We start from the raw sequence: 16,786 nt of genomic DNA, 5'->3' as shown, positions 1-16,786 counted from the left end.
TTCCCCTGGTTGGACCTACAGAGCCTAGACATGGAGGAGAAGGGCTATGGGGAGGCTGATGGCCTGTCAGAGAGGACCACGCCCAGCAGAGCCCAGAAATCACCCCAGAAGATTGCCAAGAAGTACAAGAGTGCCATCTGCCGAGTCACCCTGCTTGATGCCTCTGAGTACGAGTGTGAGGTGGAGGTAGGGAGCACACACCACATGCCCTACCCCAGCCGACTGGCCCCAGAGCCAGGGCAAGCTTCTGTGTGCCCTCAGCCTGGGCCAAGCCACAGAGCATCCATTCTTCATGGAGTCCTGGACCGACTGCAGCATCCTGGAGAGATGACCTGGCCAGCCCTCCTTTGTACAGATGGTGGCACCGAGGCCCAGAGAGGGCCGTTACAATTGCAAATAGAATTAGACGAGGCACAGGGCTGGCGCCAGAAAACAGCTCTGTGGGTGGCGGGGAGGGGCTGTACTTTGGCAAGGAGTCCCCATCCAAGGGCCAGTAGGCCTGTGGACTGGGCTCTTCAGTCTCACCTAGCAGACACTGGTGTTTCAACTAGAGTCATTTTTATGTTTTTATTGGGTGGAGGGAGGGGTCTTCCTTTGTGAATGCCCCTCTCCAGGGCACCAGGACAGACTGGTCACTTGAAGGTTCCGTGGTATAGGTGTCCCCCAGACATGGAGAGGCTGCCCATAGAAGGACTTCCTCACCTAGGCCGTGTAGAAACTGTGTGGCATGATCCTGTCCCACAGTGGGTGGGTGGGGCAGACACCTCCTGTCTGGGATCAGCCTTCCTGGCCCCACATTTGTCATCTCCCTTTCCTGTATAGGCTAGGACTCCCATCCTAATTCTGAGCTCTCACTCATCCCCTTAGAGGGTCCACTCCAGTCTGGGCACTATTCCTGGCTCTCTCCATGTGTATGAAAGAGTCCAGAGAGTGGCCTTACTGCTGAGAGTTACAGGAACCACCTCCCTTTCTGTCCAGTGCCCCCGGTCTTAAGGGACATGGCTTATTTCTGGGCCCTGATAGACTGGGTCCCTCTTCTCTGCAGGGTTGTTTTGTATTTATTTGTTTGTTTGTTTAATGTTTATTTCTTCTATAGAAGGATTACAAGGTGAACATCTTGCCTATTCCTGGGCAAAAGAAAGGGATATATTCCGCCTGTTCTCTCCTACCCACACTGGCCCAAGATGCAGTTTCAGCTTGTCCCAGGAGGGCATGGAGGGTTTGGCTGAGGCCAGGTCCATTCTATCTGAAGGACTCTTCCAGACTCAGGAATCCCTTAGCTTCCCCAAACTACTCTCCAGAGTTAGGCCCAGTCCCAGTCCCCTAGTGACCTAGCCAGACAGTTCAGGGACCTCACCCTCTCTCTGGAGTCCCCTCCCTCTTTGAATAGTGACTGATTCATGTTCTCCCAGCCTGTAATCCTTTTACTGGTGCTCATCTGTGGGTTTGGAGTACCCAGCCAGGTTCTGGGCTTTGTCCTGCTGAATCCTCAGGCCCAGACAGTGGTTCAGCGAGGTACTGAGCCTGGCTGTGTGGGAGTGTGGGAGGAGGTGGCTCTAATCTTGCTGCTCCCAGCTGAGGCTGCTGTAGGCCCCGGGAGCCCCTATAAAAACCTTACTTGCTGCCTGGGTAGAGGGTGGCATTCCAGGCTGGGCTGCCCTGGATGTCACTCAGACTTAGTGTAAGGGGAGGGTCAGGGAAGGAGAGTCACACTGTGACCCTGAGTCCTAGACCCTTCCCTTCTCCCCTGCCTGTGTCCCTTGTATTTCAGGTGGTTTTTCTCTTCCTCTTACAACCACAGCTTGGACTTTTGGCTTTTCTGTTCCTTGGGTCAAAGTTAGCCTCCTTCTCTTAATCTCAAAGGAAGAGGAATCAGTCACCCCCACCCCCACTCCCCAAAGCCAGCCTGAGGTCTAGGAGAAACCCAGCAGGGCTTGGAAGAAGGCAGTTGGTGAGCTGGGCGTTAGTGTCACAGGATCCAGTAGGACTCGGGGAGCAGAGTTAAATGGGTGGTGGGAGTGCTGAGATCGTCTTCAGATGCCGGAAGGCTCTTGGGGTTTCCAAGCCTGCCCTGGTGGGACCCCCCCTTGAGGTGTGTCCTGGCCTCATGGCGACTCTGCTCTCTTCTTCAGAAACATGGCCGGGGCCAGGTGCTGTTTGACCTGGTCTGTGAGCACCTCAACCTCCTGGAGAAGGACTACTTCGGCCTGACCTTTTGTGACGCTGATAGCCAGAAGGTACCTGTGCTGGCAAGCAGGGTGCTGTGCGGGGGTGGGGGTGGAGACCTCTTCTTTTAGGCCCCCATAGTCCTGCCTGCATCCCACTCCTTCCATCAGTCCTTAGCTTCTCATTAAGTGCCTTCCGTTTGCATGCACCCAAGGTTCAGCCAGCCCTTTCTGCCTCAGTTCTCTGTCTCTACCCCTCCCACCAAGTCCTTTCTTAGGGACCTGCAAGTGACCCCCCAGATGCATACCTGGAGAGCCATGGCCTGGCTTCCTGGGGGACCTGAGACACTTACCCCAGCACCTCTTCCCCACCTTGGGAGGCTCCTATCTGAGTTTTCTTCCTTTCCACCTGTCCCACTGCAGCTGCAGGGACCTGCCCACCCTGCTGCCTCAGAGCAACGCCAGCCATGGATCCAGGGTCCCAAGCCCGGTGGTGAATGGAGATCTTGTTCCCTGACTTTGCAGCTCCAAAGGGCCCAGACTGCTCAGTCCGGGAAGGGTGTTCCCCACCAGGGTGCTAACAGGCTATTTCGGGATGTCTCTCTCTCCTAGCCCTGTCTGGCCCTCTCCCCCATCTTCTCTCTAAAGAACCCTATCTTCTCTTTCAGAACTGGCTGGACCCCTCCAAGGAAATCAAAAAGCAGATTCGGAGTGAGTGGCTTATCATGGTTGGGGATGTTGTGGAAGGGCGGGTGGGGTCTCTAGGCAGCAGGGACTCCAGCTGTGCTGCTCTCTCCTACTTGGAGAAAAGGATCCGGAACCATGAGTTCATTTGTGCTGCACAGCACATCTTGGGAAGGCCCGGCATTGCCTTATAAATGAAAACCCGAGGCAGGCACAAGAGAAATGACCATCTAGAGTTGCACAGCAGGTTAGCAGAAGAATCATAGATGCATTCAGGGTGATAGGCCTAGAAGGGACCTGCAGAATCATCTAGGATAAGGGGACACATTGATGGCCTGAAAACAGCTTCCCTCCTGTCCAAGGCTGGTGTAAACTTCTATGATTGGTGACCCTTGACTCAGCTCAGAATCCTCAATCCTCATCCACACAACACTGCAGACCACGGCCAACTGATGGGAGTTAATATGTTAGGGAAAAGCTAGGCCTGCCCTGGTCTGGGCCATCTTCTGTATTTAATGATAGATGACTGAGGCCCAGAGAGAGGCAGTTGCTTACCTAAGGTCGCAGAGTGAACTATTGGCCAATCCAGGTCTTTAGCCCTGGCCTCCCAACACCATCCTGCTCTCTTTTCAAGGCCTGGGGCGAAGAGACAAACTGTCCTTTCTGGCTCAGAGAGGAAGGGCATATTGGGAGGGGTGGAGCAACCTTCTAATGGCAGAAGGGAGGAAGTAGGTGCTCAGCCAGGGGGCACGCAGTAGGTGGAGACCTGGAGCCTAGAAGCAGAGATGCCTCCACTGGGAGCTCCTCCCCCTTGGCTGTGCTTGGACTCCCTGGTCCCCGGGGCTGGAAAGCAGAGCCTGTTGCCATGACAGCAGGCAGCTGGGCCCAGGGATGCCAGCTGACTCTCCGGGAGGGGCTGGAGGGATTCTTCCTGTAGGCTCCTGTCAGTTGAAGACAAAGAGGCAGGCACACAGACGAAGCATGCTCCTCTGGGGCTGACAGGGTCCTAGGCCTGGGCTTCGGGCTGTCCCTAGGAGTCCCAACCTAGCTGGGAGGCCTGCCTCTCATGCCTGCAAGAATTGGAACACGTACATGCAGCCAAGTGTGCAGTGTTTGAGGAGGACCGGGAGCTTGGAAAGGAGAGGCAGAAGACAGAATCGTTGGAGCTCAGCATCTTTCCCCAGAGCAGGGAGTCAGTCGGTCCCCTGTCTCTGCAGCCCCGGCCAGCACGGCCCAGGCCTCGTGAATGGCTGCTGCTTGTGACCATCTCAGGTCATGGAGGAGCAGTTCTGCCTCCTTCGGTAGAGCCAGAGTCTCCATCCCTACCCCTGGGACTTCTACCCATTCATCTTTGTTCTGCCTTCTGGGGCCCTCATAGAACAATTTTTTTTTAAGATTTTTAAGTAATCCCTACACCCAATGTGGGGTTTGAACCCACAAACCTGAGATCGAGAGTCTCATGTTCCACTGACCGAGCCAGTGAGGCGCCCCACCATTTTCTTGCTCAGCCCCTCAGCCTCCTGAAAGCAGCACCGTGGGTCCTTGTGTCTTGGGCTTCAGAGCTGGGTATATTTCCTCCTAAAATCTCTCTGGGTACCTCTCTGGGCTTCTGTCTCTCCTTGGCAAGTGGATTAGGGTTCATGCCTCACAAGGCGAGGTGTCGGTTACATGTGGACAGCACCTGGCACATAGTAGGTGCTTCCCTGAGGTAGTTTGGTGTGATGTTTGAAAGACAGACACTGGAAGCCAGACTGACTGGATTTGAATCCCGACTTCAACACCACTTCTTGTGTTATTCAGTTGTTCTGTGCCTCAGTCTCCTCACCTGTAAAGCGGGGATAATGATAGGACTTATCTTTAGGGTTGTTGTGCAGGGTAAATGAGCTATCATGTGTACAACACCTGGAATGGTGCCTGCACCTAGAAGCATCTAGTACATATTATCTGTCGTTATTACTATTATTACTACTGCTGCTACTACTATTATTCCTGAGACGGGGATTGTTCTCCTTGAGGCCGCTTTAGCTGTGGGTTCCGGGGTCAGGTGACTAGAGCTTACATCCCAGTTCTGTACCGCTGACTAGCTCAGTGACCCTAGGAGAGTGACTTACTCTCTTAGAATCTTCATCTATAAAAACAAAAGTTTAGGGCGCCTGGGTGGCTCAGTCGGTTAAGCGTCCGACTTTGGTTCAGGTCACTATCTCACGGTTCATGGGTTAGAGCCCTGCATCAGGCTCTGTGCTGACAGCTCAGAGCCTGGAGCCTGGCTCAGATTCTGTATCTCTCTCTTTCTGCCCTTCCCCCCGTCCCCCTTTCTGCCCCTCCTCCCTCCCCCTCCATTTGTCTCTTTCTTTCAAAAATAAATAAAACATTAAAAAATTAAAAAAAAAATTTACCTCAGGATCATTATGAAGCTCAAACTCCTATATGTGCATGGATAAGCAAGCAAAGTGACCGGGACTTAGTAAGCACTGGAGACATTACAGCTTTTTGGGGAAGATGGTGAGGATCACAGGGACAAGGATGGTGGTAATGGCATGGCCTCCAGTCCTTTGTGACCATGGTCCTACCTTGGATGGGCCTTGCTTTCTCACATTGTCCCAGGAGTGAGCTGCCCATTGTTCTAGATAGTAGCCTTCCTCCAAGGCCTCCTCTCTCTTAAGTGGTCATCCCTTTTCCTGGCTTGGGGAGCTTGTTTCCAGCTAAAACCTCAGCCTTTATTTCTCTCTCTGCCTATTTGTGTACCACTGATTGGTTGTATCTCAGTGTGGAGTTTAACATTTATCCCGTGAAAAGCCCTTTGCTACTTTCTGCTCGTTATGCTTGCCTTTTAGGTCTTGCTAACAACCCCGTTCTGCCATCCGATGTGGAGCCAACCTGGCACAGGGCAGTCTTATGAAGGGGGTTCCTAGGAACAGTAATCTGGCAGGATGCCCTATGAGAAATGGACACAGCAGGTCAAATAAGTTTGGGAAACCCCTAAATGCATGTCCTCTTGAGGGGTGCAATTGACAACAGCAGAGTGAGGGCTCTGAGAAGTCCACAGTGAGGGAACCCATTTGATATGATTTGTTTTCTTCCCATTAACATCCAATGGTATAGACTTTGATGTGGAGGAGGGAGCATGGGCTCTGGAGCTAGGAGGATTGGGTCTGAGCCCTAGCATTGCTGTTTCTTAGCTGAGTGACCTTGGGCTGGCCACTTTATGGACTGGGCCTCAGTGTCTTCATTTGCAAAATGGAGATAATCATAAGACTTTCTCATAGGAGTTGCTGCAAGGTTTCCTGAAGTGATGTTTGTGATTCCCAGTAGGATTGACATGCACCACTGCTCTTCTTTCTTTCTACCTTCCTTCCCATTGCTGTTTCACGAGTCTTTCAACCTGAGCTTCAGTCTCCTCATCTTTCAAGTGGGAATAATATTCCAGTCTTCCTGATTAGATTGTCCTGAAGTTATAGATATGAGAAAATTTTGAGAAATTGCCCATAGTGTGATGCATCTGGGGCACCCACTGGGGTGATGGGGCCTCTCTGATTGTTCTCCTATCTTCTCCTCTTAGGCAGCCCCTGGAGTTTTGCCTTCACGGTCAAGTTCTACCCCCCTGATCCTGCCCAGCTGACAGAAGACATCACAAGGTGAGGGCAGCAGAGAGGGGGTGGGTGTGCTGGCCATGTGATTAGGAACAAAGGCACCCGGCCCTGGTAGACATGGGGCAGTGATGATGTGGCAGTTGCAAACTGAGATGCCTGTAGCAAGTCCAGGCAGACAGCATCAACAAAAGAAGCTGACTCAGTGCAAGAAAAAGTGATGCAAACACAGTAGGCAGTGGTAGCGCACCCTCAGCTTTAGAGAGGGAAGCATCCCAAGCAGCATTGGGACCCATTTCACTGATTGAAATTGAAATTCAAGAGGGCACACACCATCTAAAACAATTGCTGTTAGCCCCAGAAATCAGTGCCATGTGGGAACTGTTGAAGTGAAGCTAGAGATTTGAGAGTGAAAATCCACAAATTTCAAATGTTAGCAGCTAATTCAAACTTCTAAAAATCATGATAGAGGCCATCTCTGGATGGGACAAGCCAAACACATCTGAAGGCTGATGTTCTGGGTGGACCACCATTTTTGACTTTGGAGATAAGGCAGGAGTAGAGCACAGGTGCCTTTGCCCATAGGGATTTGGTCCCATGTGCTGCCCTGTGCACATGTCAGGCATGTAAGGGTCAAATGAGACATGATCCCCCTGCCCCATGGAGGCAAGCCTGGGCTGCTGGAGTGAACATGGATTGTATGTACAATCTCATTGTGCCTCAGGGCCAGTAGATCACGTGGCTTAAAGATTAGAAGTGGGGTACAAAGCATTTTTCAGAATGAGAACTTCTATGGGGGTTCATCCCACCTCTGGAATCAGAACAGGTAGAGACCCTTCTCTTTATCTAAGCCCTTTCCAAAGAGGAACTCATGATATCTCACTTCATGATATCCTGGGGTTGTGTTATCCATGTGCTGGGCCCCATACTCCCAACAATAATAAGATGATGGCTTGGAGTTATTCTTAGAGCAGAGGAGGGGCTACTAAGCCAGCCTCTCTCTCCCATTGGGTCTCTTCTTAATATTGGCTGCCTGTTTGCCAAGTAATGGGCCACAGGCACAATGCCAACTGTGGCCTTGGGAGATAATACAGATGTCCCTGGGATAGATCAGACCTGAAGTCTTGGCCTCGTTAGCCCTGCTCTAAGCCCCGAGGTCATCTTGGGACCAAGATTCAGCAACAAGGTCTCAATTCCATTTCCAAGAGGGCTGAGGGTTGTAGACCAGCTTAGTCCCCATTCCTCTGGTCTTACCCGCTAATATCTCTCCTCTTTGTGCCAGACCCTGGGCATTGGGCTTCTGGGGACACCAGGAGAGAAACTAGCCCTGCTTGGCATGGAAGACCTCAGGGAATGGGATAGTAGTAGCAGCTGGTTTAGTAAAAAATATTCCGGCTCAAAATAAACTGGTCAGAATGACAAAATGAAATGAAATATTGGTCAGAGTGGCAGTGATTTTCTAATTTTTAGACTTGAACAAAAATGCCTTTAGGCCCACACTTGGTGCCCGTGATGTTTGAGCTACTACTGATTCTGAGCCTATGCCTTGGCCCTGAGTGCACACTGAGGCCGCACATACTTTGTGTCAGAGCTTCAGTTCAGACTGCAAAATAATGTCATGGAGCAGTAAAAATTATATGAGTAAAAGCCACTTAAAAGGAAAAGCAATAGATGATTGCAAACAATGGTGAAACATGGCAAAATGGGCAAGGAGGCATCACTGCCTGAGAATGAACTGAAACATTTTTTTAATGCAATAACTGAAAAAGCAATAAAAAAATTGTTTAAAATGGATCTAAAAACTGTAAAATCATCCAAGTGTGCATAAAGTTATAAAAAACCATAGCCTTATGGTCGGAAATGTTTCTTTTAAAACAATTTGTTTTTAGACAATTCACTTACAGCTGGAGGCAAAATAAAAAGTTTTGAGAAAACATTGGCAAACAGGTTTGTCCTGGCTGTGGAATGCGGTGCAGAAGTTAAAATGAATGAGGTCAGGTCGTTTGTGCTGATCTGGGAAGGGCCCTGGGCACGTAGTTGGGTTTGAAAAAGCAAGCTGTAGAATTAGATGTATCATGTGATACCATGTACATGTTAAAAAGACCCATGAATCAAAACACGCGGATTTCTGTATGTCCACAGAGGAAGAAAATCTAGAGCACCACACAGATAATAGGGGTGATCTCTGGGGGAGGGGATTAGGGCTGAGAATAGACATCAAGAAGAAATTTAGAATTATCTTGAAAGTGTACATCTGCAGGGGCACTTGGGTGGCTCAGTCGGTTAAGCATCTGACTCTCGGTTTCGGCTCAGGTCATGATCTCACGGTTTGTGAGATCACACCCCGTGTTGGGCTCAGTGGTGGCAGCATGGAGCCTGCTTGAGATTCTCTCTCTCCTGGATCTCTGCCCCTCCCCCCACTTGCACACACACGTGCATTCTCTCCCCTCTCTCAAAATAAATTTAAAAAAAACATTGACAAAACAACAAGAAAGTTTACATCTGTTCCACAATAAGAATATATTAATGGCAGGATTAAAAATAGATAAAATTTAAAAAATGGTCAACCAGCAGAGTATTTAGCTTCAAAATAAGTTAGAAATTTAATGTTCCCACAGTAGGGAAAAGTCCCTCGAAGTTAGAAATTAACAAAATATTTAAAGGCACGCAAAATGGTACAAAACCATCCTTTTAGGACACACCCAAAGTATCAGCGCCTGAAATGCCAGTGTCTAGGAGCATCCCTTTTCTGCTGAACCGAGTGTTGATCAGTTTGGTTCTGATGGGCAGGTGGGCCTCTGTGCTGGGGGTGTCTAGGGAGGGGGTGGGGCCCATGCCCATGGCCACTCTCCCCTATCTCCAGATACTACCTGTGCCTGCAGCTGCGGGCGGACATCATCACGGGCCGGCTGCCCTGCTCCTTCGTCACACATGCCCTGCTGGGCTCCTACGCTGTGCAGGCTGAGCTGGGTGACTATGATGCTGAGGAGCACGTAGGCAACTATGTCAGTGAGCTCCGTTTTGCCCCCAACCAGACCCGGGAGCTGGAGGAGAGGATCATGGAGCTGCACAAGACGTACAGGTGAGGGGTCTCCCCTGGCTCCTCAGCCGTTAGCTAGGGCCCCAGATGCTGCGCTGTAAGTACCCCGCCTGGCTCTGCCCCTGACTCGAGGTGTATCCGAGAGCAAATCATCTCATCCCACTGGGACTTTATCAAATGGGAATGGTAGGAACTAGCAGTGTGACCATAAATGACCTCTTGGGACCTCAAGTTCATAAGCTTTTCTTGTGGGTATGATAATTCCCTGTCTGTGGCCTCGGAGGATCAGTCTCTTTATCTGCCAGCTGGAGATAAGCAAAACTTTCCTGTGTCCTGATGTCTCAGTCTTGGTGTAAAGTTCAAAAGTTTGCACTCCGAAGCTGGACTGCCTGGGTTCATGTTCTCGCTGTGCCACTTTCTAGCCAGGGGATCTGGACAGGTCACTTCACTTCCCTATGCTTTAGTTTCCTCATCTGTTCAGTTTGAGTGCTAATAGAAGCTGCCTTGTGGTGGTGTTGGGGGACTAAATGGCACACATTACAGACATGCCACATACTTAACTGTTGCTCTCTGTGATTTTAGGGGTTGAATAGTTGTGCAATGGAAAGCACCTTGTTCTAGGAGTTAGATGATGGTGAACTAGATGGGTCATTGTGCAGCTGGCTGTTTAACTTAGCAGCCCCATCTTTCACTTGCACATGTATGGATTTAGATTATCTGTGTGTCTCAACTGTTGGTATTTGGGGCAGGAGAATTCATTGTGCAGGATGTTTGGCATCCCTGGGCTACAGGCATCAAATGCCCATAACACCTTCTTAGTCATCTAACAACCAAATGCCCCTCCCCCATTTCCAAATGCTGCTGTGAGGTTGGTACCACCCCTGGGGGGAATCACCTAGAACTAAATGGCCTCTAGGGTCCTTTAAGCTGGAAGTGCTTTGAGCTCCAAGTCCAGGGTTGTTATGGGAACCTAATTTGATAAATGATGTGAAGCGCATTATAAGCCATGAAGTGCTGTGTATGTGTGTGTGGGGGGGGGCGGGGTATGGTGATATTACCTTATTGCTAAGGAGGATGGGAGGAATCAGGTGAATTGTCTCCAGGGGGCTGCATCTGGAGAGGAGGCCTAGGACCGGATGTGGAGGGAATGTGTACAGGGGGAGGAAAGGCCATTGGAGTGTGATGGAGTGCTAGGTCCAGAGTGGCAAGTGCGTCTCTCAGAGACTTGCACACCAACTCTGGGTAGTAGTGGCTGCTACTGTATTATGTTCAGCAGGATACTGAAACTGCATTGGTTAGCGGTGTCTGCCTGGGCTCAGGAATAGGGAGCGACGGACGGCCTGCCTGCCCCCACCGTCTGTCATTCCTGTCATAGGTAACAAGATGTGTTAGGGATTTGTGAAAGTCCTAATGATTCAGAGAAAGAAGCTCAAATATAGGCTGGAGAAATGCTAATAGCCACCCCTTCAGCTTTTACAGCTCTTTTGACTTAAAGCACCTGGACATCTAGTGTCCAGGCATCTCATACAGCAGTTCACTGAGGTAGACAGAGCAGAGGAAACTGAGGCCCAGGGGATAGGAGACAGATGTAAGTGAAGGATTCGGAAGGAGCACAGACTCTGGAGCCACATTGTCTGGACTCAGATCCTGACTTTGCTGCTTAATAGTTTGTGTGGCCTGAGGCGAGTTATTTGAGTTCTCTGTGCTGGGTTCTCTATAAAGTGGGAATAATGGTAAGACATACCTTACAGAATTGTTACGAGGGTTCAGTGAGTTCATACACGTGAAGCGTTTGGAACATTAATCAGCATGTAGTGCTCAATAAATGTTAGCTGTGACTAAATAGAAAATGTAGTTTCCTGGCAGCCAAAGCAAAGAAGGAACTTGGTGGATTACATAACTTTCTTTTCCGAAAGGAGAACGTGCACCTGCTTCTCAGGGGAGATGAAGTGGTTGCTGATACAAAGTTCAGAGAGAAATATCTTATGGGGGTGATAATTTAGGAGCCCCTGGGTGATTATAATGAACAATGTCTTCCACAATGGCTCTTCAGTCAAGGAGAAGCAGAATTTATGGCTCACATTTAACTCAGTGGCAGATTAAAGCAGAAATCCCGACTCCCACCTCATCCTTTGAATACTTCCTAGAGGAGACAAGACTAGACCTGAGCTTTGGCAACAGGAAGGGATTGGGTGGCTGAAGCCGGGGCTGGGGGTGCACCATCTTGCACTGAGAGCAGAGGGGAGGGACTGGGCGAGGCCTAGTCATATGCCCACTCCAGCACATTTGTTTTCCTAGAATCACAGGTTCTGATCACAGCCACCTTCAGCCAGCAGGACTTAGGCCTGGGCCTTTTCCATGGCTGTCTGTGATCATGTTCTTTCTCTTAGGGGCATGACTCCAGGAGAAGCAGAAATCCACTTCTTAGAGAACGCCAAGAAGCTTTCCATGTATGGAGTAGACCTGCACCATGCCAAGGTACTGCTGGGTCCCAGGGTCCGCCTAGCATCTGGGGTGTGTGTGTGTGTGTGTGTTGGTGTCCCTGGTGCTTCCAGAGGGCTTGGTGTGCCAGACCCTGTGTTCCCTCCAAACTGAATCCTTTTATATTCTTATTTCTCATTCCTCAAAGTTCCATAATCCTTTCTCATATTATATTTACTTATGAACCTGTTTGTACCACGTAGAGCTTGGCCTGGTACCACATATGTATCACTCCATGTTTTCTGGTGAATGAATGATTAAGTAAGTGACAGAGAGAATGATCAAAAAAGCAACTGGGTGTATAAATGATAGAATGAATGAATGAATGGAGTGAATGACTGTGTGGGGTGGGTCAGGGGCTCCAGCATGTAGGCTCTAACCCTGATCCCGGAGTCTCTTAGAAGCAGAGCTCAGGAAGGGGTTTCAGGCCGGATGGCAGGTGTGGACTCCAGGCCTGCCATTTGATGGTGTCTACTCACGCAGGACTCCGAGGGCATTGACATCATGTTGGGAGTCTGTGCCAATGGCCTGCTTATCTACCGGGACCGGCTGAGAATCAACCGCTTCGCCTGGCCCAAGATTCTCAAGATCTCCTATAAGAGGAGTAACTTCTATATCAAGATCCGGCCTGGGGAGGTGAGCCTGCCTTGGGAACCCCTTCTTCTCACTGGAATTGGCTAGAATGGAGAGAAGACCCTGACATCTGAGCCTGGGTTTTTCCTACTTAGTATACATGGGTCCTGAGTAAGGAAAGAACACTCTTCTTCTGGGATTCTCTACATAGACTTTATACCTTGGGTGGCTCAGTCAGTAGAGCATCCGACTCTTGATCTCAGGGTCGAGAGTTCAAGTCCCATATTGGGCATGAAGCCTACTTTAAACAAAAGACTTCATGCCTTATGTATGTGCCTACATGCAAACATCATTTACACACAGACATAACACACAAACACGGGAGCACACATAAAGATAACCACATATATTCAAGTTACACAGATCAATGAGTACCTGGCCATCCATATCCATGTATTTGCTTACATGAAATATTCAAGTATGTACACATACCAAAATACGTTACCACACACACACACACACACACACACACACACACAAACGTGTATATGTTCAACCTCTATACCTCACCCATCAAAAAAGTCCATTTGTTTCTACCTCTCAAATAAATGCAAACCCATCTGCTTCTGTCTTTCTCCACTGTACCAGTCACCAACAGCCACCATCTCTCACCTACATTTCTACAAGGTACTTCTCACTGGTCCCCCTGCCTCCATTGTGCCTTCAGGCCATTTTTCTCATAACTGCCAAAAGAGCTCAAAAGTCCCTTTCATCAGGTCATGTCTGATGCAATGAGATTACTACTACCCCCCTCCCTCCCCTCTCACTCTCCCACCTTAAATCTTTCAAGAGCTCTCTGGCTCATGGGCTACTTTCTGAACTCCAGGTGTTGCCACTTACCTCTCCCATGTATCTCTGTCCCATGTGCACTGTGCTCCAGCCCCTTTGGCCTTACCTGACATCCTAGAATGAGCCAAGATCTTTCCTGCCTCCAGCCTTTTGTTTTTGATGTTCTCTCTACCTGAAATTCTCTCTCACATAGTGGGTTCCTTTCCCATCCTTCAGATGTCTGCTCAAAGATCGCTTGTTTAGAGGGCATTCCCAGATCACCCTTTCTAGGACAGATCCTGATCCCCACACCTGCCCAGGTATCCTGTCACATCACACATCTCTGTTCATTCCCTCATCAGCGTCTAAAGTGGTTTTGTTTACTAATTTGTTATCAGAGCATCCCCCTTCCTTGTCCCCAAGAATCTTCTGCCTTGGTCACCATGCTGTCTCTGTTGCTTAGGACTTGTCACAGAGTAAGGATTCAGTCCACTTTATTGAGTAAATGAATGAACAGGCTAGAGTCGCACACGCCTGAGAAGAGGTTCAGAAAGGACGGACCAGCAGCACGAGAGCCCAGGCCTTGCTTCTAACCCACTCTCTTTGGTTTCGTAGTACGAGCAGTTTGAGAGCACAATTGGCTTTAAACTCCCAAACCACCGGTCAGCCAAGAGGCTGTGGAAGGTCTGCATCGAGCACCACACATTCTTCCGGTGAGCCTGACCCTGGGGTCGTATGCTCTGTGAGTGGGGGGGAAGCAGGAGAAGGAACTAGGAGGGACTCTGTGAAAGCCCCTTTACCCAAGTCTCTCCCGTTATGGTCCACTTTGACTTGTAGCTTGTGGGACAGTGGGATGAAAGGCCAGCTGTGGTCTAGCCTTGGGCCTGACAGCATAGGTCCGATCCCCCTCCTCACCTCCTCACTCCACTGCAGGCTGGTGTCACCTGAGCCCCCACCCAAGGGCTTCCTGGTGATGGGCTCCAAGTTCCGGTATAGTGGGAGGACCCAGGCACAGACCCGCCAGGCCAGCGCCCTCATTGATCGGCCCGCGCCCTTCTTTGAGCGTTCCTCCAGCAAACGGTACACCATGTCCCGCAGCCTTGATGGAGGTATGCCCCAAATGGGAGATGGGAGAGGGGTGGCATTTAGTGGGAAGTGGGGGCACACTGGCTTTTGCAGAATGAACAGTGACAGTGGTGGACACCTCACACATTGATTTGCAGCAGGCCTGGTGGCCCGAGACCCTGCTGCATGCACCTGGGCAGCTCCTGGTGGTTTCGCCTAGGCTACAGCATCACTCTCACTGGAATATGATGTTGTCACTCTCTGGACTTCCCGCAACTTCCCGGAGTCGTGGCCTTTTGGGGATGCAGGTTCAGCCATATGGTTTTCTGGCCCCCCAACCCATGATGCTTAGTGATTCACAGACTGTCAGCCGAGGAGAATGGTATATTGTGACTGCAATGTGCAATGTGACTGGTGATGCCTTACCTGATGGGAGGCTGAGGGGTTGGTTGTTCTCGGTCATTCTTTTGGTTCCAGTGAACTGATCGACATCTAACCACATGGTGCTCTCCACTGCCCTATTCCTGTTGGGCTGACAGGTGCCCTTAATATCAGTGAGAATTGGCCCTACATTGTCCTGTATCCAGCCGACCAGGGCTTCTCAAAACATGGCCCACAGACCACCTGCAAGAGAATCACCTGTAAGCTGGTTAAACATGAAGATTCCTGGGCCTTGGCCAAGGACTCTCCCCAGGATATGCACACTGAAGTTTGTAGGAGAGGTTCAGAGGCCACATGGGCATTGGGGAGATTCAGTTAGGCAGATCTGAGTTCAAATCTCAGCCTTCATACTCACCAGCTGCTCTGCAGGCCAGGAAGTGGTCATAAATAACCATACATGAATGGCTGGAAGGTCTAGAGCAACTTAACTGCCCTGTGCCTATTTCTTCTTCTTCAAAATAAGTAATACATACTTAGTTGTGTTATAGAGAGAACTAAATATGGTCATGCCTCTACATCCCCTCAAAAAGTTCCTGGCACATAGAAGGACCTAATAATTTATACCCAATAATGGTTTATTGTTTGTTGTAACAATAATAAATTATTATTGCTTTTAGGTTTGCAGAGGATAGGTTAAGGTAAGGGGTGGGGACTTGCCTGGGGGAACAGTGGTTATTCCCAGGACACACTGGGGTAGTTAGTTCTGCTCTAGGCAAGCCAGTTCTGCTCAACAAATATTTTGCAAGTGTTAGAATAAGTATGACCCTTTCCTTGGAGGAGCCCATAGAACGCTAGGTTTGTAGGCATATAATGTGATTCAAGCCATGGGAGAAGTATATACAGAATACAGAGCACAAAACAGAATATAGGAGAGAGGGATTAATTCTGTCTAGGAGGGGCAGAAAGGGCTTTGCAGGGAGGGTGACAGCTGGGCAGGGTTTTGAAGGATACCTAGGAGTTTTCCAGGTGATCAGGAGAGTCTGATACTTTTCCTGCAGTATGAAGCGAGACCTTTCCCAGGACTCCCTGACCATGTTCAGAGGACATGAAGTTTTTCAAAGGTCCATTTGAGGCTGAGGAAGCTCCTCCTTCTCCTTGAGTGGGAGGAGAGCTAAGGGTTGAGAGCTAACATTTATGCAAAGGGAAAGTACAGTCCCTTTATTTTCCCCTGCAGCTTCCTACATGAAGCCCAGATTGTGCAGGGCAGCAAAGATTGGTCTAGAGCTGGTGAGGCTCATCCTCTCCTACATCCCTCTGGAGGTCCAGAAGGCTGAACTCTAAACCAGGAGACCTAGGTCTTTGTCCTGATTCACTGAAAGGTCACCAGTGGGAACTTTCCCCTCTCGGAGTCTCAATTTATCTTTTGTAAAATGAGGAAAGTGATTCCCATTCTAGCCATCAACACAGAGGATTGTGCAGATCAGATGAGATGGTGTGCATAAAAGGGTACTTTGCGAAGTGAGTATATATGAATAGAAAGAATAATTATTCTCTTTAATTTAGGCCAGCCCCAAGGATAATCCGTGCCATGGTCATTTCAATTCAGTGTTTTCCAGGCATTGTTTCCCACCAAGACATAATCCATGGGCATAGTCTGGATTATGTCCAGTGCCTAGTGTAAAGCCTCTAATTCCATCCCTTTCTTTCCTATTCAGAAAAGTACTTTGGAATGCCAGTGAGTAAGAAAGATGTTATTGCAGGGATCCCTCTGAACTTTCCCTAATTTATAAAGAGGCTACATTATTTGCAAATCTCAGGACTTTAGCTTTCAGTAGTAAAAGCTAGTCTCACAATATCTATGTATTGCCAAATAATGGTCGAGTATTCTGTCACAACCGCCACAACAAAAACATCAACATCTGTGGTCCAACATTGGTTGAATTGGCTCACTCTGTGCCAGTCTGTCTTCTAAGTATTTACAC

At 49.4% G+C, this 16,786-nt stretch overlaps 1 protein-coding gene across 12 annotated transcripts in view; it reads left to right on the top strand.

Annotated features, from left to right (window-relative positions):
• The window catches only part of EPB41L1 (erythrocyte membrane protein band 4.1 like 1), a 152,530-nt gene that overhangs the window by 101,060 nt on the left and 34,684 nt on the right, over window positions 1-16,786 (top strand). For all 12 annotated transcript variants that reach the window (XM_042980487.1, XM_042980482.1, XM_042980484.1 and 9 more), the window contains 9 exons: window positions 22-186; window positions 2,133-2,237; window positions 2,834-2,876; window positions 6,409-6,484; window positions 9,300-9,518; window positions 11,867-11,954; window positions 12,441-12,593; window positions 13,974-14,071; window positions 14,292-14,467. In XM_042980487.1, the coding sequence (XP_042836421.1) occupies window positions 22-186; window positions 2,133-2,237; window positions 2,834-2,876; window positions 6,409-6,484; window positions 9,300-9,518; window positions 11,867-11,954; window positions 12,441-12,593; window positions 13,974-14,071; window positions 14,292-14,467 (1,123 nt within the window). The remainder of the gene's footprint in view (window positions 1-21; window positions 187-2,132; window positions 2,238-2,833; window positions 2,877-6,408; window positions 6,485-9,299; window positions 9,519-11,866; window positions 11,955-12,440; window positions 12,594-13,973; window positions 14,072-14,291; window positions 14,468-16,786) is intronic.

This window comes from Panthera tigris, chromosome A3, assembly GCF_018350195.1.
Source record: "Panthera tigris isolate Pti1 chromosome A3, P.tigris_Pti1_mat1.1, whole genome shotgun sequence".
In the NCBI taxonomy this organism is placed as follows: Eukaryota; Metazoa; Chordata; class Mammalia; order Carnivora; family Felidae; genus Panthera; species Panthera tigris.
The sequence above is the reverse complement of the archived record's forward strand: the minus strand, read 5'-3'. Positions and strand labels throughout refer to the sequence as shown.